The sequence below is a fragment of the Panthera tigris genome, chromosome C1 (assembly GCF_018350195.1).
Source record: "Panthera tigris isolate Pti1 chromosome C1, P.tigris_Pti1_mat1.1, whole genome shotgun sequence".
Lineage (NCBI taxonomy): Eukaryota > Metazoa > Chordata > Mammalia > Carnivora > Felidae > Panthera > Panthera tigris.
In genome coordinates this window covers 204,512,827-204,538,683 of record NC_056667.1, presented here as the reverse complement: position 1 = coordinate 204,538,683, position 25,857 = coordinate 204,512,827, and the positions used below count along the sequence as shown (strand labels likewise).

General features: G+C 40.9%; 1 protein-coding gene across 1 annotated transcript in view; it reads left to right on the top strand.

Annotated features, from left to right (window-relative positions):
• FARSB (phenylalanyl-tRNA synthetase subunit beta) overlaps positions 1-25,857 on the top strand; it is a 74,322-nt gene that overhangs the window by 2,874 nt on the left and 45,591 nt on the right. The window contains exons 3-13 of the mRNA XM_007099306.3: positions 5,256-5,311; positions 8,454-8,608; positions 10,830-10,899; positions 11,508-11,623; positions 15,987-16,137; positions 17,148-17,256; positions 19,053-19,123; positions 20,589-20,650; positions 21,575-21,626; positions 25,014-25,075; positions 25,545-25,752. Coding sequence (XP_007099368.2) covers positions 5,256-5,311; positions 8,454-8,608; positions 10,830-10,899; positions 11,508-11,623; positions 15,987-16,137; positions 17,148-17,256; positions 19,053-19,123; positions 20,589-20,650; positions 21,575-21,626; positions 25,014-25,075; positions 25,545-25,752 — 1,112 coding nt within the window. The remainder of the gene's footprint in view (positions 1-5,255; positions 5,312-8,453; positions 8,609-10,829; positions 10,900-11,507; positions 11,624-15,986; positions 16,138-17,147; positions 17,257-19,052; positions 19,124-20,588; positions 20,651-21,574; positions 21,627-25,013; positions 25,076-25,544; positions 25,753-25,857) is intronic.

Genomic DNA, 25,857 nt, shown 5'->3' with positions numbered 1-25,857 from the left:
CCATATGGTTGTAGCGGTTGAAATGATAGCTGTCTCTCCCCATAGTTATCAGCTTATATAAGGGCTGTGGCAACTGATTTGTGAGAACTATTTTTGGATTTTAAGGTTCAGTATAAGAGAGACCTAGTCGCTGTAACAGGTACTGCTGCCTAGAATGTTACCACGAAGATAGCTTTTAAAATGTTTCTAAAGTCGCAATTTTAGATACCACATATTCTTCAAGTATTATTCTTTGTCGGGTTCTGCCGTAAGTCCCTGAAAATAGAGGTAATACTTTTTGACTTCTGAATTCAGCTCTAATTCCCTACACTGTTTTATTTTACAATGTGCTTATTTATATTTCTTAACCCATTATTCTAAACCATGTTCTTACTAGTGGTATATGCCTGAATTATACACGATGGTATGGGGCAAATATTTAAGACAGCTGTGATCAGTTACCACCCAAGTATCCATTTCTGAGAAAGTAAAAAATACTCTAGGTTTTTAAAATGGTGAGATTTGTCATCTATTTACATCTATTTGATTTCATAGATTCTCTAGCGACCCATCCCATGTTTTTCTTATTGAAAGTGATCATGCAAGCTTGATTTCACCTCCCCCCGATAAGTATCCATCAGCTAATGACTCAAATTTCAGAGGGGTGCCCGGGTGGCTCGGTTGAGTGTCCGACTCTTGATTTTGGCTCAGTTTATGACCTCGCAGGCCATGAGTTCGAGCCTTGCACCAGGGCTCCATGCTGACAGCGGAGAGCCTGCTTGGGATTCTCTCTCTACCCCCATCTCCTGTCCCTCCCCTGTGCATGCATGTGCTCTCGAACACTCTCTCTCTCTCTCTCTCTCTCTCTCTCTCTCTCTCTGAAAATAAATTAAAAATAAATGAACTTAAAATTTCAGTCATGAAGGTTGATGTTACTGAGGTGTACTTAAGGCAGGTTAGAAATACCAGTTTATATTTCCTGTATTTTTTCTTGAAACTTAATTGGGTTGAGGTCAAAGTTGGAAAAGCATGTTTAGCAAAGCATCTAGTTTGCAAGTTAGAATGGGTCCCTCTTGTTTCTTACCCTCTTTTTTTTTTTGTTAGTCTTCCTCACTTTCTATTCTCAGATATTCAGTCTTTGGTATGCACATTCTATTTTTTTTCAGTCCTTCCAAGGTTTGCTTTTTGTCCTAAATTCCATTGTTTCTCCCTGTCACTGCCTTCACCATCTCTTTGCTTACCAAGGAGATTTCTCAAGCTGCTTTTGTTCTGGTCCTTTTCCTTCTCTGGGGCCGTTTTATCTCCTTAGTCTACCTTTTTAATCACTTTTCTGCTCAGGTGTGTTCCTTTTGCCACAGTTAACATTTTCTTGTTAACTGATTTATTATCACTGTTCGGTTCTGCTCCTGCTCTGCCTTGGTGTGACTGCTGACGGGACTGTCAGAGCCACCTGTATATGTCCTACAAACCTCTAAGGGGTAGTCACTTAGATGTGTTGTTTTGTTAGAATTATTAATCACAATTTTGTTCTTGTTTCGAAGCACGTGAAATACAGCGGATAGGAATAAAACAAATTGTATAATGAGGCATTGAAAGATGCAGTGTTTTAACGGTTCTAAATTAAATGGTTACTGATCAAATTGCTTTCTATTGCTGCATAATAAATTACCCCCCACATTAGCAGCTTAAGACTGTCGTGTGTTTTATGGTTTCTGAGGGTCCAGGAGTGAGGAGTGGCTCAGTTGGGTGGTTCTGGCTCTGGATGTCTCATGTTGTCCTAAGGGTGCCAGGTCTGTAGTCCTCTCTCCAGGCCTAACTGGGGTTGGAGAATCTAATTCCAAGTTCACTCAAGTGGTTGTTGGCAGGCCTCTGTTCTTTGCACATGTTTGGCCAGAGACTTCAGTGCCTCTCGCTAGGACTGCTTGCAATATGGTGGCTTGTTTGTCCCAGAGCCAGAGGTCCCAAGAGAGCAGGTAATTGAGTGTTCAGAGTGATAGAAGCACATGTCAGAAGTGACATGCCATCCCTTCTCATATTCTTTAGGTCACACAGACCATTTCACAGTGTGGAAGGTGACTACACCAGGGTATGAATACCAGGAGGCGGGTAGTTTTGGAGGCTGACTGCCAGTCTGCCCTCTGCCCCCTCCCCCCACGGTGATTCATGTTCCTCCCCCATACAAAACCTACTCACCCCTTCCCAAGGATTCCAGAAGTGTTATCCCATCACAGCAGCATCTCAAAATCCAGAATCTCCTCTAAATCACGGCCCGGTGTGGATGAGGCTCTTCAGGTGTAGTTTCTTAAGTACAGCTGCTTGACTATAGTTTCTCTTGGTCTCAGAGACTAAAGAGATGATCTGCCCAGCCGACAACTAACATCAGCGGGGAGAGAGGCATAGGAGGACCGCTATACACATTCCTCGTCAAAGGGGAACATGGGAGACACATTCTGAAATTGAACTGGCACGTGTTCGACTCTCTTGATGAGGTCTCAAGGCCTAGGATCCTTCTCCATGGCTTTCAGCCCTACCCTCTGGGCTCTTGGCTGCGCTCTCTGAGTGATCCTTATTTTTATGGGGGAAAGAAAGCACGTGTCTTACATCCAATTAGTTCTCTCTACTTGCCAGTAGCTTTTTGGCGGTTCAGAGACTTCATTTTGTCCTCTCTCTGTCCCTTTCAGCTCAAGCTTGTAATGTTTCTGCCTATATATTTCTTTTAAAAACTTTGTGGGTCTTCAGTGAGTTTTGCTAGTTTCCATTTCATTAGTGAGAAGCCATGGCACTCACAAATTTCTGAAATAAGGTGTTTTGTACCTTGGATTTGTACTGATACAGGGCCCTTGATTAAGCTCAGTTGTGTGACTGAACTTGTGAGGCACACCCTTAATTGATAGTGCCTTTTTTCTGAATGAATAGTACCTTTGATCTTTTGGAGTCTTAAGAGTTTACAGTCATATCCTTGATTTCATCTTTGGACCATGCTTTCCTGGCAATGCTCTGGATTTACTGTTTGCTCAGAAGTCATTTCTTTATCTTAGTACCATTTTATACCTTAGGAGACTGAATTTTTAAAACCGTCAAGTCCTGGCTCCTTTTTAATGGCCTTTACTTTGTCTCTTCTCTCATAAACAGCAAGAAAAAAAAACCAAGCGACACCTACAGCACTGGTTGGGAATCTTAGTTACATCACCTAGTTGAGTAGGTACATTTTCTACAGTGTGCATAACCGGGTAATAGCATTGCTAAAGTTTTGCCTTTACATAAAAAGGATTCCCCTTTGCCAGTTTCTAGTAACACTGCCTCAGGCTCCTCCATATCCTCACCTGTATCCTATTAAAGACTATGAGGCTTCTCGTTACAGGCACTTGAGGTTTTGATTTACACTTTCCTCAAAGCCTGCCTCCTGGTTCCAAAGCCATATTCCCACATTTTCCCTGTTTTGTTTTGGCATCACTCCACTTCCAGGGACTGAAGTCTCTATCGCTGCATAACGAATTACCCCAGGATGCAGTACTGTAAAACAAGTGGTTATTTCCCAGTTATGTTGTGTGTGTGTGTGTGTGTGTGTGTGTGTGTTTAATTTTAGTTAACACGCAGTGCAATAGTGATTCATCACGTAACATACAACACCCAGTGCTCATCATAAGTGTCTTCCTTAGTACCCATCACCGGTCTAGCCCATCTCCCTATTTCACAGTTTTCTGAGAGAGGGACGGAGGAGTGGCTTAGCTGGGGGGTTCTAGCTCTGGGTCTCTGACCGGGTTGCCGGCAGGATGTCAGCTGGGCCTGCAGTCGTCTCCATCCAGGCTTGGCTGCCTGAAGAGTATGCTCCCGGGATCACTCATGTGATTGCTTCAGACCTCAGTCTACACAAGGGCGTGAGTACCAGGAGGTAGAGATCACTGGGGACATCTGTTGTTCTTCGCCCCAGTTAACGGCATCCACACGGGAGACCTGGGGGTCCTAGACTCTTCCTGCTCTCACCTCCCGCCTCCCATCCGGTCACTGAGCCGTGCAGATCCTGCTTCTTTGACCTTTCCCACATTCTTCCTTCCTCATACCCACCGCCACTCCTTGAGTCAGGCCCTCACTGTGCCTCACTTGTACTGTTAGGGAAACCGCCCTGCTCCAATCCATCCACCACCTTGCTGCCATCCTTTAAAGTGCAGATCTGATCCTGCTTTTGCCCAGCGCAGAATCCTTCCGTGTAACCCCCACCGCCTACAGGCAGGACAGAGCAAGTCCCTTGGCATGTTGTGAGTTCTTTTACTTGTTGCGTCCAATTTCTTCCTGACCGGAACCTTAGGCTTCATCCGTACTGAACTTCTCCAAATTTGCCATGCTCTTGTCCCACTCCTCACGGTCTCTGCCTAATGAGCTCATCCTTTCTGTGAAGCCTTAGCTGACTTTAAGTGGATAACGGCCTTCTTCGTGCCACCTCCGTACCTTGCACTTAAAACTATGTTTACGCATCTGATTTCTTTATAGAGGAGTAAGTAGTAGGAGTTGTTTTATTTTTGTAGCCTTGGCACCTGGTGTAGCCTCCTGCCACGTAGTAGGTTCTTGTAAATGCTGAACTGAAGTGCATTGTCAAGATCAGAATCTTCAGACCGGCTTTTCACTAGAATATGCTGGTAATGACGGTTTGTGTTCAATTTTTGATAACAAGAAAGTCCCTCAAAATGCCGTATGAGGTAGTGGAGGGAAGCAGAATGTAACTAAGGAAGAGAACTGTTAATTGTTGCAGACCTAGTACGTTTTAGGGTGCTGTGGCAGGTCTGTTACCTGCATAATAATGTTGAAAACTTTCCCAGAGTTCTTGCTATAAATAAATGACTGTAAAATGCTATTTTATGGATGAGGCCTAGGAGTCAGGAAGTTTACATAAGGTGCCAGTTCTTAGAACCAGGAAGTGGAGTAGTCAAACTCTGGCCCGGCCAGCCGGGCCGCAAGGCCTCAGGATTTTAAAGGATAGGACTTACGTGACATTATCCCACTGTGTTGGATCTGTGTTTCGGAGCCCACTTTACGTTTGATCCCTACCCAAACTTCCCAGTGCAGTTAACCTGATTCTCTAGTTGATATTAAATGAGTCAGCCCTTAAATAGTCATTTGTTTTTAATATTTTTTTTTTTGTCTCTTTTGGTTTTAAAATGGTGCTGATGCCTGGTATTTCATATGCTTGGTGTAAGGCAGTTTTAAAAGAAAATGCAGTTTATATACTACTCCCATTTAAGCTGAACAAATTAAAATTAGCAATCTCCTTTTTTTTCCAGCTGACGAAGAATTTGATGAACTGTGTTTTGAATTTGGTCTGGAACTTGATGAAATTGTATGTATTGAATATTTTTTCAATAGTTTGTGTATAAGCACATTTTGCAGAGGCCTACTGTATTTTGTTACCTGATGGTTAGACTAACATGGAATATTCGTGGGCTATGGTGATTGCTGTGTTCTTGGTGTTAAGGGGCTAAGCTTCAGTTCCAAGAGAGTCTGTTGCTTTCTTTAAAATCTCAGACAGGGTTTACATGTTACGTTGTCACCTGAAGTTATTGGGCTAATGCTGGGGAGACGGATAGACCATGTCGAGTAACCCCAGAATGAGGGTGTGCTCCTTTGCAGTGTGGTGCCTTTTTATAAATTATGGAAAGACGCCTGGGGAGCGATGGAAACGTTACTTTAGCCAGAGTTTATGTCTCACTGGCCTGTGGTTCCCCCTACTTCTCTTCCTCTGCCCTACTGTACCTTCCTCTCTTCCTGTTTAACCAATGTTAATTCATTCCTCACTCGTTACTGTATACATTGGCCTTGTAAAATGATCTTCTGTTTTTTGAAGGGCTGCCTGTAAAAATCATTATGAAGCATATCCCTAGCCTTTCAATTATTAGTTATTAAATTAGTATAATAAAATATTAATAAAAACATCAAATATTACTATAATATTAAAATATTAAAAATTAGGTAACATTTGCAAAATGTATTACTCATGATCATGTAATAGACATTGTATTTATAACTAAAATGATTTAATATTTCTCTTGTAATTAGTGTTATCTTTTCTTACACCTTTTATCTTCTTGATCTCTGCAGTGTTACAACACTGTGAGGCTAAATCTTTAGGCTGACATGATGTAAATTGATTTGCCTTGTTTTTTCTGCTGCTTTAACTGATGTTACAGGAAACCTTTGTTTTGTTAATGAGCATCTCTATGCTTGAAGTTGACTGAGATTTTTCTGTTAAATTGCTGTGATAATTACACTTGGCTTATGTTTGAGGCTGTGTGATATCTAAGCATTGGACTGGATATCAGAGAATCTGAGTAATAGGTTAAGCTCCCACATTCCCTAGCTGGGTAACCACTGACAATTAAATTACATCGCTTCTCCGGGCCTTCTTCTCATGTGTGAAATAAGGGCTGGACTATACGATTGATGTAGACCCCTTCCAGCTCTGAAATTTCTGTGGTCTTTGATTTCAGTAAGATTTTTATTAGCCCTCACAGACCCAGTCTTCACATACAGTCCTAGCATGATCTGAGATCCTGAAATGAAAGATTTAAGCTGGTGTCTTTTTTGCAAAGGGAGTAGGCCTTTCTTCTGTAATTCAGAGGTCTTCATTTCTCTGCTTCCCACGTTTTCTCCCCTTTTTCATAAGGGTCCTTTCTGAAATGCCACATGTCCTATGATGGGGGAGATAAGGACGCAACATGAAAGGAGGCAGAGGGAGGAGGAAGAATTAGAATTTAAATAGAGCTCGATCAAAGGGGGTCAATGAAATTGCTGTTTATTTTTTAAATTGAAGTATAATTAACATGCAGTATCTTATTTCAGGTGTACACCATAGTAATTCTTATCTTTCTTGATAGTGGTTTATCTTTAAGAATATCTGTTACTGGGGCACCTGGGTGGCTCAGTCGGTTAATCATCTGACTCTTTTGATTTCAGCTCAGGTCATGATCTCACGGTTCGTGAGTTCAAGCCCCACATCAGGCTCCATGCTATCTGTGAGAAGCCTGCTTAGGATTCCCTCTCCCTCTCCCTCTCCCTCTCCCTCTCCCTCTCCCTCTCCCTCTCCCTCTCCCTCTCCCTCTCCCTCTCCCTCTCCCTCTCCCTCTCCCTCTCCCTCTCCCTCTCCCTCTCCCTCTCCCTCTCCCTCTCCCTCTCCCTCTCCCTCTCCCTCTCCCTCTCCCTCTCCCTCTCCCTCTCCCTCTCCCTCTCCCTCTCCCTCTCCCTCTCCCTCTCCCTCTCCCTCTCCCTCTCCCTCTCCCTCTCCCTCTCCCTCTCCCTCTCCCTCTCCCTCTCCCTCTCCCTCTCCCTCCATCTCTCTCTCTCTCTGCCCCTCTCCCACTTGCTCTCTCAAAATAAATAAACTTAAAAAAAATTTAAATCTGTTATTATCTGCGGTAATGTGGCGTTTGAGATATTCTAAGCTTTTGGCCACTGTATTAAAATTATTTTAGTGGTATTTCTTCTCTCTCCTCTCTCTTGGTTGCCTTATTCTTGCTGCTCCATACCTTTTCTGTCATTAGATTGCTTCCCATTGTGTCTGTAATCTCTTCTCATTTGTACCACAGCTTCTCATCGCTTCATACTTTTTTGTTTTTGTTTTATTTTTTATTTTATTTTTTTGAAAATATTTTTATTTATTTTTGAGACAGAGAGAGACAGAGCGTGAGCAGGGGAGGGGCAGAGAGAGAGGGAGACACAGATTCTGAAGCAGGTTCCAGGCTCTGAGCTGCCAGCACAGAGCCCGACGCGGGGCTTGAACTCACAAACTGTGAGATCATGACCTGAGCCGAAGGTCGGACGCTCAACCGACTGAGCCACCCAGGTGCCCCTGTTTTTTTTTTTTTTTTTTTTTTTTAATACTCTCATTCACATGGGTGCCTACTGGATTTAGCTTTGAGAGTCATTATAAGCCCTATTTCTTTTACTTGGTGAATCATCTTGACTTTGCCTCTTTGGCACTTTTCGTTGTTGTTGCCCTCCGTACTTGGTGATGGTGTATTTTCTTTTAAATCCAGGGTGGGCAAACTTTTTTTGTAAAGGGCCAGATAGTAGCCTTGTAGGTGGTGTAGTCTCTGTCACAACTCAGCTGTTGCAGTATGTAAGTCACAATAGGTGAGATGTAAACAGATGGTCCTGGTGATGTTCCATTAAAACTTTATTTACAAAAACAGGTGGCAGGCATGATAATGGCCAGTGGGCCATAGTTTGCTGACCCTTGCTTCAGATGAATTAGTGCTGTTCTGGAATGACTGAGGATGCTAGATGTCAGAACTCAGCAAAAATTGGAGTATTTTCTGGTGCTGTGATTGTAACACTTAATACTTTTATTTTTGTTGCAAATATAATAAACACATTTTACTGCCGAAAAGAACATGTATAATGTCGTTACTACTTTATAGCACTGATTACTACTTTTTCAGAAGAGTTAACATTTATTTCACTTTATTTTTGGGGGCTTGTTTTAGACTTCTGAGAAAGAAATCATAAGTAAGGAACAAGGTAATGAAAAGGCGGAGGGAGCCTCTGATGTTGTTCTTTACAAAATTGATGTCCCTGCCAATAGATATGATCTTCTTTGTTTGGAAGGATTGGTTCGAGGACTTCAAGTCTTCAAAGAAAGGTAAGAAAATATTTAGTAAATACTTTGCTAAGTTAGGTTTCTTTTGCCTGCATTATCAGCAACCTTAAGTCTTCAGAAAAAGACTTGCAGGACAGGTACACAGCATTGGGGCTGCATAGAGAGAGGCTTGGAGAGTAAGATTCATGCAGATTATAGCCATCTGAAAATTTGCATATTGAGTCCTAGCCTTTTATTGTGGGAGCATATTTAAAACTGGAGTGGTTAATGATTTTATGGTTTCTTAAAATTTTTAGTGGGTTCATGTGAATTTCCTCAGTAATCCAGTTGAAGTAGATGTTGGGAGGAAAGTAGAGGTGTCAAACCTTGATACGCTGTTTGCTTGAGAACTCTAAGAAGACTCAGGAGTGGAGCTTCCTAACTGGAAAACTGAAAGTCTTGTGATGGCTGTCTGACCGTGGGCAAGTTAATTGGCCTCTCTGACTTTAGCCTCCTAGTTTAGAATGGATTTTTTTTTTTAATTTTTTTTTTTAACGTTTCTTTATTTCTGAGAGACAGAGAGAGACAGAGCATGAAGAGGGGAGGGGCAGAGAGAGAGAGGGAGACACAGAATCTGAAACAGGCTCCAGGCTCTGAGCTGTCAGCACAGAGCCCGACGCAGGGCTCGAACTCACGGACCGTGAGATCACGACCTGAGCCGAAGTCGGATGCTCAACCGACCGAGTCACCCAGGCGCCCCAGAATGGATATTTTTAAGTCCCCTTCCAACTACTCATGTAATGAATACAGAAAGTAATGAATATATAAAGTGAAAAAGAGGTGAAACAGTAACAGCTATCAAAAATAATTATTTTTGGTTTTGATTACGTATGTATTATTTGGTTAGCTGCAAAAGAATAAGAGCCTCTGGCCAGTGGGCTAGATTCTACAACTGTGAGGTTTCAGATGACTGATGGGTGTGGGTGAAAGGGTGATGATGAGGCATTTGGTTTAGATGGTTAAAATTTGGAGGGTGACTCCATTCATTCTCTCTGCATGACAGATCCTCTTATTTAGGGATGATCCCTTAGAGTGCATTTCCAAATCTGCTTGATTAGAATTTTCTACTCTTAGCAGGCACCTCATGTGATACTTATGATCAGACAAAATTAGGAGAGTGACTTGCTGCTCAGAGTGTGGTCTGTGGACCAGCGTACTCTCTCTCACCTGAGAGTTGTTAGAACTGCAGAATCTCAGCCTGTCCTCAAGACCTGTTGAATCACTCTGTGGTTTAACAAATTCCCCACTTGACTATAAGCGCTTAAGGTTTGAGAAGTACTGATTAAAACAGTAGTCCCCAATCTCTTATAAGAATTACCTGCACTGTGCCTTCAAAATATACCATTTACCAGGCCTTTCCTTGAATATCCTGATTCAGTACATCCAGATGGAACCAGGCAATCTGTATTTTTTTTAAAGTTTGTTTGTTTATTTTGGCAGAGCTATAGTGTGTGCAAGTGAGCACAACCGGGGAAGGGGCAGAGAGAGAGAGAGAACTCTAAGCAGGCTCCCTGCTGTCAGTGTGGAGCCTGATGTGGGGCTTGAACTCATGAACCATGAGATCATGACCTGAGCTGAAACCCAGAGTTGGATGCTCAACCGACAGAGCCACCTAGGCTCCCCAGGCAATTTTTTTTTTAAACATTTTTTTTTCAATGTTTGTTTATTTTTGAGAGAGAGAATGTGTGGAGGAGGGTCAGAGAGGTAAACAGAGGATCCGAAGTGGGAGAGGTGCTGACAGCAGACAGCCTGATACGGGGCTCAGACTCACGGACTGTGAGATCACGACCTGAGCCCAAGTCAGACGGTTAACTGACTGAGCCACCCAGGGGCCCCAGCAATCTGTATTTTTAATAAACCCTATTTTTCCTAGAGGTTCAGAATCTCATGGTTGGAATAAAGCTTAAAGGTTATTGAATCTAGTTCTTCAGCTGATGTAAATGCCTCCCCTTCCCCCCCCCCCCCCATGGCTGCTTAGTGTTTTCTAGCCTCTGCTGATCCTGCATTAGTAGGGCTCCCCTATATCTAGGGCATCCTATACCATTTTTGGACCACTTTAAATGTTAGAAAGTTTGCTTTTTGTTTTGCTATTCAGCCTAAATTTGATTTTCTTTAACTTCAGCCAGTTGTCCTAGATCTATTCATTTTATATACTTTTACACAGACTACAGCTGATGAAATGGTTTGGTGAAAAATGGGCAAGTTTGTTTTAATTGCCTTTTAGGATAAAGGCTCCAGTGTATAAACGGGTAACACCTAATGGAGAAATCCAGAAATTGATCATCACAGAGGAGGTAATAAAGATAAATTCTTATTTTCCTTCTTAAAAAATTTCCTTGGTGTATATATTTATAAGGTGGGGAGGAAAATGAAACAAAGCTGACCCTCTGCCAAATATAATTTTCTTTGATCATTTGCTAAAAATGGACGTATATTTAGCCTCTAGCTCTTAAAAACTGTCAGTTTGTTCCCTTTCATTTGTCAGTAACAGCAAAACATCAGTTTTCCTCAATAATTTTGGAAAATAACACCCATGTGTTTATTTAAAGTACTTTGAGATATAATTGTTTAAGTTGTGATACATTAATAAAATTTACAGAAACTGAGGGGACATCACCTTGGTAAAAACATCAACTATGAGAAAACTACTTAAAAACACTAGTTTTTTCTCAGTTATTTAGTAAATTTTCAGAAATTTTGCTGACATGTAAATTCCATGAGAATGATGACTTTGTCTCTTGTCACCACTCTATCTCGGATTGAATGAATATATGAATATACATGTTATACGTGTTTGCGAATTTGTGATACTATCAAGAGTGCAGATAACTTTGTTTTACAAGACGTTATTACAAAGAAAGGCCCTAGTCTGGACTCTATCTAACGGCCTGATGCACTGCAGACAGCAAGAATACGCCCTTATGCTGTGGCTGCGGTTCTCCGGAATATCAAGTTCACTAAAGATCGATACGACAGCTTCATTGAACTTCAGGAGAAACTACATCAGAACATTTGCAGGTTTGTCGTTGCATCTTCTGTCCTCCTTACCTTCCTCTGTCCCTTCCCCCCTCTTTTTCCTTTTTACCCTTTTCTCTCTCTCTCTCTCTCTCTCTCTCTCTACCCCCCTTCCCTCCCTCCTTCCTTTCTTCTTCTGCAGATTTTTTCAAAGCGTTTCTAAATTAATCTGTGAGAGTAACAAGTTTAAATTTGCTTAGCTAAATTGCAATCAGTTTAAATTTTACCAGACAGCTATTTGTTACTGCTTATAAACAGTGCATAGATGGAGAAACAAGAGCTCTATTGGGAAAACTATATGGAGAAGAAATATCTAGTCCTAGAGATTTCCTTGGTTTTTATGTTTGTGTTATTGTCGTTTGGTTCAAATTCTTAGTAGTGCATCATACTACTAAATGTTAAATGGTGGTAATTTGAAGTATGACCTGTCATTTTAAAGTGGAAAAATTTTGGCTTGATGTCTCTTCTTGAGTATAATTATAAATTTGACAGATGAAACTTGAGACTTCTAAGTAACTGAATTTTCTTACTTATTGGACATTTCTATTCATCATTTCCCATATGCTCCTTTAGCGCAGTGATCTTCAAACCTGTATAATTCCTGAACTCCTAAAGGTCAAGGAGGGTAACAGTGGGAGTCTTTGAACTAACTTCAGCATTTAAAAAATCCTAATGGAAGTAAATGATATGTTTATGGATAAAATCAAGCTTTAGCTAACATAGCAAGGTTTTTTTGTATTGGTCCTGAAATGTATCAGCATATCTCTTGCTGATCAAAAGGTATGATTAACAGTTAGAGATGTCTTGAATAAAAATAGAAGAATTTATTAATTGTGCTAATTGCAGTTTGGTAAACTGGAGACTAGAAGAGGCTTTTGTGTAAGCGATGGGGAAGGGGTGGAGGGGACCCTGGATGTTTTCTTCTGGGATGAAATGTTTTAGAAACAAAACATCAGTAGGTCTCTATTTCCAGAAACATCTTTGTTTATGTGGTAAAAGAAACTTTTTCAGTTTCTAAATATTCCCAGTTCTGCTGTAAAAATAGTCTGTGTGTTAGCTTGTTAACGTCATTATTAAGCAAAGCAATAAGAATTTAAATATCTCAAATGAACAAAACAAGAGATTTCTGACCAGCATAGGTATAGCTAGTAAGTGGTTGAGCCCGATTATATGTTCTGGACATACTTTATTTGAAGAATCTATTTTTAACTAAATTGGAAGGCATTTCCTCACTTAATTCAGCTTTAACCTCTGTTTATATGGTATTTCTGGGAATCATGAGCTTTTTCTACCGGGAGAAACAAACTACATCCTGATACTCTGGTGTGCCAGTGTCCTTACCTGTCAGTAAATCTTAATTAACCTCCTGCATGGGCTTTGGAAACTTTTTTTCAAGAAATACACTCATTTCATTTACATTATCAAATGTATTGGCAAAAAGTGGTTCACGATGTTTTCTTAGAGAGAGAGAGTGTGTGTGGAGGAGGGGCAGACGGGGGAGAGAGAACAGACCAAGCCAAGATGGGGCTTGATCTGAGGCGGGGCTGATCTCACAAATAATGAGATCATGACCTGAGGGGAAATCCAGAGTAGCTTAACCGCCTGAGCCTCCCAGGTGCCCCTCTTAATGTCTGTAGTGACATCACCTTTTCATTCCTGTCTGTTCCCTTGATCACTGTGGCTGGAGGATCGATCGTATTGATCTAAAAAACCCAGCTTTTGGTTTTATTGACTTTTCCCCTCTTTGATTAGGTTCTGTGTAGGGCAAACTGCTAATCCCGAGGCAAGACCTTTCTGTCTACTTGATCCCTTCCCACAGGAAACAGGTTTTCAGTCTGCACGGACACTGTTCTTCTGATAGTTCTTTCTCTGTCCTCGAGTAACTTCCTCACGTGTGTGCGCTGATCAGTACTCAGCGGAACCCTTGAGGGGGTTCCTCTGCAGATGTGCAGGATTCTGATAGCGCTGTCCACTTCAGTACTGTTTCCGGTCAACTCCAGCAGTCTTGGTCTCCCCAGACTCCCCGTTACGTCTCTTCAACTCAGGAGTCTGCTGATCTCCAACCCTGTCCCCCTTCCCTGCCTTATAGCGTGGAAACCCCTCGAGGCAGTAAGCCGGGCAGTCGTGGGGCTCCCTTCATTGATTTGCTGTCTGTCAGGGATTGCCTTCACTGCCTCATGTCCAGGGCCACCCATGAAACAGTTTCCTGTATTTTGCCCCTTTTGTGGTTTCAGGCAAGAGTGTAAATCTAGTCTGTTATTCCGTCTTGGCCGGAAGTGTCCAGTGAATTTTTACCTTTTTCATCTCTAGAATCCATTTGGTTTCTTAAACAAAAACAAACTATTTTTCTTTTTTCTTTTTGAGAGAGAAACAGTGTACAAGCAGGGGAGGGGCGGAGAGAGAGGGAGACAGAATCCAAAGCAGGCCCTGGGCTCCGAGCTAACAGCAGAGCCCTAAGTGGGGCTCTAACTCACTGACCATGGGATCATGATCCGAGCCGAAGTCAGATGCTCAACCCACTGAGCCACCCAGGTGCCCCCTCTTGGCTTCTTAAGTGTTTCTTTCTTTTTTTTTAAATTTTTTTTGCTGTTATTTCCTTTTCTGCCCCTTATGTGTATATTTTCCCCGTAATTCTTGAACATTTTTTATGGTAGGAGCTTTAAAATTTGCATGGTGATTTGACAGTCTGGGTCATCTTAGCATTGGTTTTTACAGACTGGTTTTTTGTCTAGAGTAGGAGTCCCATTTCCCTGTCTTTTGATTGCACATCGAATGTTACGTTATGGGTAAGGTTCTTGATTTTCTCTGAGGAGTGATTTTGTCTTGCCAGCAAAGACTTTTGAATACTTAGACTCAGATTCAAAACACTTAGCTAGGCGAGACCTCTGCAGTTGGCAACCACTGAATTTCCCACTCTGTTCTTTCAGCTCTCCCCTGCTTTTTCAGGGCAAGACTTTACAATTTTTGCCAGTATGATAGGGAAATCTTGATTTCTAACTTCTTTTTAGTTTGCATATTTTCATATATCTGGGATATATTTTGTGTCTTAAGGGGTGTCCTACTCCAGTTTTACACATTGTCCTGTATTTTCTTTTGAATAATTTTTGTAGTTCCTTCTATGAGTGTATGTGTGTTTATCTCTTGTTTTTCCAAATGCATAGCTCTTTGATTCATATGGAATTTATTTTTTTGTGATGGGTTTGAAATCAAAATTTAGTGACCTTTTGTGGGGATACTCTTAGGATTAAGGAATCATTACTATCTTAAAAAAACACACACACATGGACCTTCTTACACATGGCTTTGAGTTAATGTATCTAAACTTATGGAACTGTGTATTACAACCCACGATATGTCTGGAGTTACTATCTTCCGCAAGCACATAACTCAGAGTAAAGTAACACTTCTTTGTGCTTGTTATCAGTTTTATTTCTTAAATTTCTTGTTACCTGTCTTGAAGGGTGACCAAGATTTATTTCTTACAACTTTTGAAAACTATTTCACAGGTCATGTAATGTGGACCTTCATAAAATCCTTGATTGCCAATGCATTTTATCTGGTGTGTATATGCACTTATACATGAATACTGAAATATATTTGTATTTCCCTCTAAAACTAATTTTAAGAAGTCTTAAGAATGGCATACATTTTGACCAAGTTTCTTTTTGAATTGTCTTTCAGAAAGCTTAGAGCTAAATTTGTGACACTGTGTGCTAAGACTGTAGGCCTTTAGATTCTAAATTAGTATTAATATTGTTCCTGGCTCTGTTTTATATTCCTGTTTCTATTTCTTTCTCTCCTAATCTTAACTTGCTATAAATTCCTAAAATTTCCTTAAGTCCTTTGCACATAAACTGTAGAACAAATGAAATTAATACCTTCTGAACTTCCCTTGCACATTAAATTTTAAATGTAATTCACAGTTCTTTAATTTTTTCCCTTATTGAAGTCATACAGCTTTGTGACAGAAAATTAAAGAAAATATAGAAAAACCAAAAAACACGGCAGTTTGGTAGTTTATTCTAATAAAACATTTGTTCACTTGAAGACCCAAAGAGGAGTTAAAAGAAAAAGGGAGTGTTTACTAATGTCCTAGTTAACACAGTACTTAGGAGAGCACTGCAGCAAGGAGTCTATTCTGGCTCCTGAAATAATGTGTTTTAAGTAGCTTTAGAATTTCTCATTACTTTGGATGGCTGTGAGAATTTGTTCATTATTCTCTTCTAAATTTGCCTTGTAATAACAGGCTATTTTAGGGAAGTGTCAAAAATCGTTTTGTTAAAACGTCTGTTAGCTCCCGAATATCTGCTTTGGACTATTAGAACTTGTTTTGTCTGTCCTCTCCCTCTTTTCTCTCGACATTTAGGAAAAGAGCCTTGGTTGCTATTGGTACCCATGATTTGGACACTTTGTCAGGCCCTTTTACTTACACTGCAAAGCGACCTTCAGATATCAAATTCAAGCCTCTAAATAAGACCAAGGACTATACAGCCTGTGAATTGATGAACATATACAAGGTAGATTTTTTTTTTATCTTATGCAATAGCTCTCCATAAATCAAGAAAATTCCTTTAATGTCTGGTCTTGGAATAGGGAGATGTAAATGACTACTTTTAATTTTTATTTTAAAAAATTATTTTAAATGAGTCCTTTTAAAAAACTGTCTTAGCTCCATCCACGAGCTACTGATTCCTTTGATCTAGAGTGTGGCCTGGGCATATTTTTGTTCCTTTTTTTTTTTTTTTTTTTTTTTTCAACTTTTTTTTTTTTTTGGGACAGAGAGAGACAGAGCATGAACGGGGGAGGGGCAGAGAGAGAGGGAGACACAGAATCGGAAGCAGGCTCCAGGCTCTGAGCCGTCAGCCCAGAGCCCGACGCGGGGCTCGAACCCACAGACCGCGAGATCGTGACCTGGCTGAAGTCGGATGCCTAACCGACTGCGCCACCCAGGCGCCCCTTTTGTTCCTTTTTTTAACCTCTTGGTGATTTTAATCTACAGCTAGAATTGAGAACCAATGCAGCGGAATATGCCACATTGTGATATTCCTGTCCAGGTATAATTAAACCTCATGAGAATATGAAGAGTAAGATTCAGCTAGTTTTTTGTGAGAAACAATATTACAATGTATCTACCTCCTACTGTTTAGCATTTTAGGTTCCAGGGGTTAAAATCATTTAGTAGTCACTTTAAATGGCATTTGAAAAATAAAAGTAGTAGGTATCATTCAGAAAAAGCAGCTCTTATCCTTGGCCTGATTGGCCAGTGATTTCCTTCCTGTTGAGGTAGTTTTGTGATGGTTTGTGTTTTGCTTGAGACCATTCAGGCTTGCAAATCTGTTTTTAGTCTTGAAAAATGACCAGGCTGTGTTCTCATCTCTCTTCTGTTGGAGAGGAGGTATACGAGGCTATTGAGCTATTTATATTAGCACATCAAATCTAGAACTTTCTCTCATTTGGGACCGTTTTATTATTTTTCTGTGCTAGATAGGTGTGTAACTAATTCACAATTTGGCTTCCTTTTTTTCAGACTGACAACCACCTTAAACATTACTTACATATCATTGAAAATAAACCCCTGTTCCCAGTTATCTATGATAGCAACGGTGTCGTCCTTTCAATGCCTCCTATCATCAATGGTGAGTTGTTTCTTGAGCCTCAGGGTTTTTTGTTTGTTTTCTGTTTTTTGGGTTTTTTTCTGTTTTATCCTTCAATATTTCTGTAGAATTGAACTTTAGACTTGGCTGAATCAAATCAAATCTTCATCTGGAATCTCAGAATTTTTTAGATTTTATTGTAATGGTTTTTATTTAATAAACGTTTTACTGGTGTTTTTATATAACAAAACAAAATTTTTTTAACGTTTATTTTTTGATAGCATGAGAAGGGCAGAGAGACAGACAGACAGAGGATCTGAAGCGGGCTATGCACGGACAGCAGTGAGCCCAGTGCCGGGTTCAAACTCATGTACCGTGAGACCATGACCTGAGCAGAAGTTGGATGCTCAATCGACTGAGCCACCCAGGCGCCCCTTTAATTTTATTTTTTTTTTAGCGTTAATTTATTTTTGAGAGAGAGAGACAGATGGAGCATGAGTGGGGGAGGGGCAGAGAGAGAGGGAGAGAGAGAGAGAATCGCCAGCAGGCTATCAGTGTGGAGCCCCACTCAGGGCTCAAACCCAGGAACTGCGAGGTCCTGACATGAGCTGAAGTCAGACACTCAACTGACTGAGCCCCCCCAGGGTCCCCCAGTATATAACGTTTAAATGTGTAAATATCGGTACATAGGTACTTACTGGTGCCAGTCTCTGGATTCTGTCCTGTTCTTCCAGAGGGTGTTGATATTTTGGTTTTAGCCTGTGATTTGCTTGGTTAAGCTCAAATTCTGTCTAACCTGCTGTTTTTTTTTCTTTTTTTTCCCCCAATATATGAAATTTATTGTCAAATTGGTTTCCATACAACACCCAGTGCTCATCCCAAAAGGTGCCCTCCTCAATACCCATCCCCCACCCTCCCCTCCCTCCCACCCCCCATCAACCCTCAGTTTGTTCTCAGTTTTTAAGAGTCTCTTATGCTTTGGCTCTCTCCCACTCTAATCTCTTTTTTTTTTTTCCTTCCCCCTCCCCCATGGGTTTCTGTTAAGTTTCTCAGGATCCACATAAGAGTGAAAACATACGGTATCTGTCTTCTCTGTATGGCTTATTTCACTTAGTATCACACTCTCCAGTTCCATCCACGTTGCTACAAAGGGCCAAATTTCATTCTTTCTCATTGCCACGTAGTACTCCATTGTGTATATAAACCACAATTTCTTTATCCATTCATCAGTAACCTGCTACTTTATAGTTAAAACTTCTAAGCTGAATTTCGGCCCTCTTTTTCTCAGTCCTGAGGGCTTGTTTGATGAGGCAACTTGAATGTATTCACAAAATTTAATGATCTCAAAGCCGTAGACGTTACCCTTTTGGAGGGGAGAAGGTTTAGTTGATTCATGATGAGAAGAGTTTCTTGTCCTTGAGGTCTTAGACTTGAGCTGTTACAGTGATTCAGCACCTGAGCTTCAGAGTAGCCGGACTGAGACCATATCGTAGCCTTGCTGCTTCATGGATTGGGATCAGGGTCAAGGAGCTCAAGCTCTGAGTGTTCGTTCTACCTGTAGCTCCGGCACAGGGTTGTGGTGAAGGTGCGAGGAGACGGCTTCTTCCAGTGCCGGCAGAGCAGCTGGTGGGCTGAATGCACTTAGTAACAGCTGGTTACTGTTTTGATGCACCTGCTTGCAGTGGGGGCTTAAAATAAAAGTTGCATTTTCACCTTACCTCTGAGATACCAGTTTTTATCGTGTCCTAATTGAAAATGTCATTCCTGTGTTGGAGAGCTTTTTTAGTGCACCTGTATTTCTGAAACTGATTGTTTTTGTTACCTTGTGTTTGTTGCAGGAAATCATTCCAAAATAACTGTAAATACTCGAAATGTATTTATTGAATGCACAGGAACGGACTTTACTAAGGTAAGTGAAACAGATTCCACTTTTATACTGTCGGACGGGACAGATTTTATTTCTGGCCAAGACTATATGGCTGAACTACAAAGTGTTGATTTCGTAGATGGGAACATACTTCAGAAATTTAGAAAATTAGAAAACTGTAGATGTTCTGTACTTGGTAATGGTGTGTTCATTTAATCAACAAACCTTTAATGAGTACTTCTGTCTTTCCAGTGCTGTGAATTTAATGAGGTACAAGTTTCTTGACTTTAAGGAACTCATTCTGGTGGGAGAATTAGCCATATACCTAACTGTAAAATTGAGAAATGGAATAAAGTGTTGTATAACTTGTTTGTTTTGGTTGGCTTAATTTAAATGCCGAGTAATTTGGTGCCTTGTGTACCTGGTAATAAGTTTTTAAAAATGGCTATACTGGCTATAAAGAAGCGTTATTTAGCAAGATGACAAAGGGCATGTGCATGTGATGATATCTAGAGTATGTAGAATACTAGTTCAGTCACTTTTAGTAAATACATATATTAGATTGCTATGAAACACCCCCCACCCCCGATTTCTTTACACGGGTTAAGTAAGGCGTAAGGTGAGGTGGCAGGTAAGCAAATTGGGAAAGATAAGCTTGAACGGCAGGAGAAGCCTGGCCTGTAGAAATAGGGCAGATAAATGGCATCTAATACATCTTAACAGGATTGGACACCACTGTAAGGTATTTCATTTATAACTTTTATGGGCCATATTTGCCGTCAGAAATCCTAGAGTGATAACGGCTTACACTATTTACCAATTAAAAAGAATTCATATGTTAACAGACCTTTAGGTAGCTTTCCTAAATCTTACATTTAAACAGTGAAGGGTATGTAAAAGCAAAGCCTATATCCCGATAAGTTTACTGTATTTTTTTCTGAGAATATTTTTCCAGTTAAAAACTTTAAGAAATCTGTATGGCCCTTGCAGTGTGCCAGGCATTGCTCTCACATGAAAACATTTAATCTTCATAATAACCAGATGAGACTGTAGGAATTTTATTGTCTCCATGTAACAGATGAAGACGGAGAACTACAGAGATGGTAAGGAACTGGCCCAAAGTCCGGTTACCAGTGAGTGGTCGAGCCAGGAGTCGGGCGCCTGGCTGCAGAGATCTAGGACACTGATGAGGTTTACCCCCAGACTTAGCCGTTTGTCTCCCTTGGAACTTGGTGAACCCAAGGGGGAGGGCCGGGGGAAGTAGATGATTTGTTTCAGTCATGGATTGTTAACTCTCCGAGAACTGAATAAATGCAGACCACCTGAAGGTACGGCTAGGCCCACTTTAGCTCACCAGCTCTTATTCCACTCCCTTTTTTAGAATGTATATATAAAGTCTCATTTTTAGATGTTTGAGGACTAAATTAAATTTTCACTTCCATCTGAGTGAAGAGAGAATAGATCTGTAGATGACAACATTTGTCTTTTCCTTTTTTTTTTTTTGCAGGCAAAAATAGTTCTCGATGTTATTGTCACCATGTTCAGTGAATACTGTGAGAATCCGTTTACGTAAGTTCATTTGACACCTTTATGGACAGCCTGTTGTTCTGAAGGCAAAGCAGTGAGGCCTTGTGCTAGACGTAAAGACGAAAAACGTGGCTCTGGTGATTAGAATATATCCTCTCTTTGCGGGGGCTAAGATCCGAACATAAATGTATAAAATAGAAAGTGATAAGTACTTTAAAATAAATTTCCGTGACGTTCTGGCTGTAAGGGCAGGTTATTGCCAGCTGAGGCACCTGGGCAGACCTTGTGGCGGCAACGAAATTCAAGCTGTGTTTAAGGATCGTTGGATTTGAGGATGTAAACATGGAGGGGCAGCTGAGGAACAGCTAAACAAGTAGGGAAGCACGTATGAGAGCAAAGCATTCATCCTCTATGTGTCACTAAGATCTCTGCATTTTTTTCCAGAGCCTGTTGTTGACTTAGACACCATTTAAATGGCCCTTGCTGCGTATCAGCATCGTTGTTCATTCAAGTGTTCGTTATAATTGAGAATAGCTGCATCACTGCAGAGCCCACGCCTGAAATGGCGCGGCAGTGCCGGTTTTGTAGCTTGATGCGCCCCTGAACGGTTGCGTAGCCGGCTTTCGTGGCCTAACACAGCACCCTGGTGAAGGCTGGAATGTGTGCGTCCGTGTTGGCGGGGAGCCCCCAGGGGAAGCGTGCTTTGCAGCACCGAGAAGAAAACGTCAGGCGTGCGCTGCCCCAGGAGAGATGGGAGCCACGGGGGGAGCAACAGCAGGGGGGCGGCGAACACAGGGGGATTGATCCAGGCGGCAGTGTTGGAACGGGAATGGATTGAATGTGTTGAGGCTACTGTTACAGGCCACGTGAGAGACTTGTGAGCCATACGTTCATTTCTAGAACTCCCTGCCTTTTTTTTTTTAAGTGTTTTATTTCTGGCTTTCTCTTTTTTTTTTTTTTCCTAAGGGTTGAAGCCGCTGAGGTAGTTTTTCCTAATGGAAAATCATACATCTTTCCAGTAAGTATTTAAGAAGTGGACTTGATAACACAGGTGGTAACAATAATGGTGCTAGAGTGCTCGTTGTATGTCCGTCCGTCCACCCACATGCCAGGCGCTATACTATGTGCATCACATGGACATAATCACATGACCCTGTGAAGGCGGGTGCCGTTATTATGCCCTTTCCCAGATGGAGTTAGAGACCTTCAGATGTTAAATCGCTTGCCTCTTGCTGTTAAGTGGTAGAGCTGTATGACAGTTGGGCTTCAGCCACCAACTCTGTTGTATGACCACAGTACGTGGCCAGAATTCCTCTGATTTCTTCTATTAGCTAGTTAACTGGGTAATTTATAGTCTGACCCCTTTCAAGATAACTCAGCCCTCCAAACCTAATTAATCTGTTCACGTTTGAGTTAACAGTTGCTAAAGGCCATCACTGTAACTAAAAATTCCGAATGTATTAGCAGGACTAAGGAATAAGCACGATTATTGTCCAGACGTAGGATCTTAGTAAAAGAAAAAGAAATCTAAACCAACATTATTCTTAACTGACTGGGTTTTTTTCTTCCCCTAAGATGGTTTTATAAATAAAGATGACCATTCCAACACATGACTGTATTAGTCATTTAGTTGTGGTTATGATTCAGTGAGGCCATTCTTTAAGCTCTTTTTCTTTGGAATTTTCACTATTCCTCCGTCACTTAAGAAGTGGGTCACAGCCTGGAATAGTTTCTACTATTTAAATAGCTTTTAAAGTAGATGAAACCTGCTGAAGTCAGAACACCCCGTCCTGAAAACATGAGTAATTTAGCATCCTATTTTATTCTAGAATATTGATGATAATTCAAAATAAATGTATAACTATAGAAAACGTTGAAATTATGGGCAATATCAGTTAAAAATTTTTAGTGGCTGTTAGCTTTTGTTATATAATTCACTGATATCTTAAGACTTAGTGACTTAAAACAACAAAGATTTGTTCATGACCATGAACAATAGAATCATGATTCTGTTGGTCAGCTGGGTAGTTCTGGTCTGAGCTGGCTTGGCTAACCTCTGCCAGCCTTGTTCCGGGTCATCAGCTGGTTGGTAGGCTAGCAGCTAGATGACCTTTGATGGCCTCGCTCAAGTCTGCTTAGCCTTGGAGTACCCAGGTCAAGTGTCTGTCACACCCAGCAAGGTAGTTTGGTCTTTATTACATGGTGGCAGTTGCAGGGTTCCCAGCAGCGAGAGAGAGCAAGTCCAGTGCTTAAGTATTTTTAAGCATGGTGTCCTGTTGGCCTAAGCCAGTCATTTTGCTAGATTCAAGGAGGGTGAAATAGACTCTCATTTTTCAGTGTGGGGGCCTCAAGTGTTATATCGTGAGACCATGGATGCAGCAGAGTTGGGAAGAATGTGGCCGTTTATATGATTTACGACAGTAGTACTTGGGATTAGCCAGAGAGAGCTTTTTAGTTTGTTTTACAGTGATGTCTCGAGTTGAGAAAAGTTTTTTTCTCTTTAATGTGAAGAACTGTCAAGTGTTTTTTGTTTAACTTTTTTTTTAATGTTTATTTTTGAGAGACAGAGACAGAGTATGAGCAGGGGAGGGGCAGAGAGAGAGGGAGACACAGAATCCGAAGCAGGCTCCGGGCTCTGAGCTGTCAGCACAGAGCCCGACGCAGGGCTTGAACTCCTGGGCTGTGAGATCGTGACCTGAGCTGAAGTCAGCCACCCAACCGACTGAGCCACCCAGACGCCCCAAGAATCAAGTATTAACAAAAGTGAAATATGTACTTTGAGGAAGAAAAAGATACGTTAAAATTTGGTTGACTTTTCTCATGTAGCTAATTCCTTGAATTTGTTTGCATTATAAAGAGGTTTCATAAATTTGAAATGATGGGATTTCTGAACAGGAGTACTGTATCAGTGTTGTCATTTGTTAATTTATTTCCTTATAAATGTAGATTAAAACAGCTCTTCTCAGATTGTCCTCCCAGAAGAGAATGACCTTCTGAGGAACTGATTGTTCCTCATATGAATTAGCATGTTTTTTAAAACACTTTGGAAGTTCTTCCTAGTCTTCTGTTATTTCATATAAAAGAATAAGAGGACGTGAAAAGATAAGTGGAAGGCAGTGAGAGAGGCTAGTGGTTAATGGTGTGAGCCTTGGAATTAGGCTGCCTGAACATGTCAGTTCACGTGTTTGTTCATTCGCTACTTGGACACACTTACTCATTAATTGTATACCAAGTGCTTATTCTCTTGTGAGCATGTTTGTAAGCACCGGGAATATAGCATCACAACCTCAGCAGCTTACCATTGTTGTGATCAGGGAATAGTTACTCATCTAAAATTTACTATTCTCATTTTACAAATAAGAAATCTAATAGTATCTGTTGTGAGGGTTAAGGTTAGTATCTTCAAAGTGTCTTGTACTGTTTAGTTCATATTAACGACTCAGTGAAGGTTGTTTCTGTGGCGGTCATTAGCATCTGGTTTTGTACTTTTTAAACCCTAACGTGCAGTCACATCAGCTCAGGATCTTGGTATCAGATCTGGATTCAGTAGATCCATTGTCACTGCTCCCAGCAACAAGGCCGAAGAGTCTGCATTTCTAAGAGGCACTTGGGTGATGATGATGCTTCTGCCTGAGAACTGCATTTTGAATGGCAGGGCTCTGGCCCATTGTCCTTACTTGGATCAAAACATTTTTAGATGTATAGCCTTTTTTGTTAGTGGTAGTTATACTTTTGAGAGTAATTTAGTGATAAGAAACATTCATAGATATGTGTGCAAAGGTGCCGAAAAGCCTGAGTTTTATACATATTTGTTCCTACCTAACGTGGCACAGTTATGTGCTGTTTGAAGGGGAGTGAGTACCAATTTATGAGATGCTTCCAGCCCTACCTTCTAGAGCAGATTGATGGTCGCTAGGACTGCCTGGGGGGGGCCTGGTCGCATTCCCCACCAGAATAAATGATGAGAAAGCAGTTTCTTTGTAACACTTAGATTTAGCTTAATGGTGATATTTGATAGTACACGGTGGTATTTGAACTCTTTCTTGGTCGTATACACCTGCTTGCATGAGAGGAGATTCAAAATCCTTAGGATTTATAAGCATCTTAGAAATGATGTACCAGGGTTTTATTGTAGAGAGTGGTGATTGATCATCTAAGAGAAAAGTGACATTTTATATTTGAGAAGTTCCTGTTGTCTAGCAAGTAGAATGTTCAGTTATGAACGTAATGTAGCAGATTTATTCCTCCATAATGTTTTCGAAACGTTATGTTTATTTTCAGTGTCTCGCTCTAACAACGGTTTTTTGGGAGGGCAAACTGCCACAGTAAGATGACGTAAAATTAGAGTCTAACACTGTAGCTGACAGGGAATGACTGAAGCTTCTCAAACTTTTTCTCTTTGAAGGAACTGGCTTATCGAAAAGAGATAGTGAGAGCTGATCTAATTAACAAAAAAGTTGGAATCAGGTAAGCTTTGAAAACATTTATTTACTGTTGGAGAGAATTCAAGAATGAAGTACCCACAGGACTTTAATTTTTCTTGGAAGAATGCTTAGGGTTTTCATATCTTTTCAGAGTAAGTGATAATAACTCCTCTGTTGTGATATCTAGTGTCTAACGGAACTCCGAAAGAAAGGTGATACTTAGGGTATTTTAAAACAAAATATAAACATTTAAAAAAATTTTTTAATGTTTATTTATATTTGAGAGAGACAGAGACAGAGTGTGAGCAGGGGAGGGGCAGAGAGAGAGGGAGACACAGAAACAGAAGCAGGCTCCAGGCTCCGAGCTGTCAGCACAGAGCCCGACCCGACACGGGGCTCGAACTCAAACCATGAGATCATGACTGAGCCCACTGAGCCACCCAGGCACCCCAAAATATAAGCATGTTTTAAGTAATCCAGTGAAGTTTATGGATTGTACATTCCTGTTTCAGAGAAACTCCAGAAAATATTGCCAAGCTTCTAACCAGGATGCATTTAAAGTCAGAAGTAATAGGCGACGGGAATCAGATTGAGATTGAGATCCCTCCAACCAGAGCTGACGTTATCCACGCATGTGATATTGTGGAAGACGCAGCTATTGCTTACGGATATAACAACATTCAGATGGCTCTCCCGAAAACATACACCATAGCTAATCAAGTAAGATTGCACCCTTAAATAAATATTCCTTATTGTGAGAGACTGATTATTGAATGCCAGGAAGGTTTTGGGAAAAACAGAACATAGGAATTAAGTAGCCTTTGG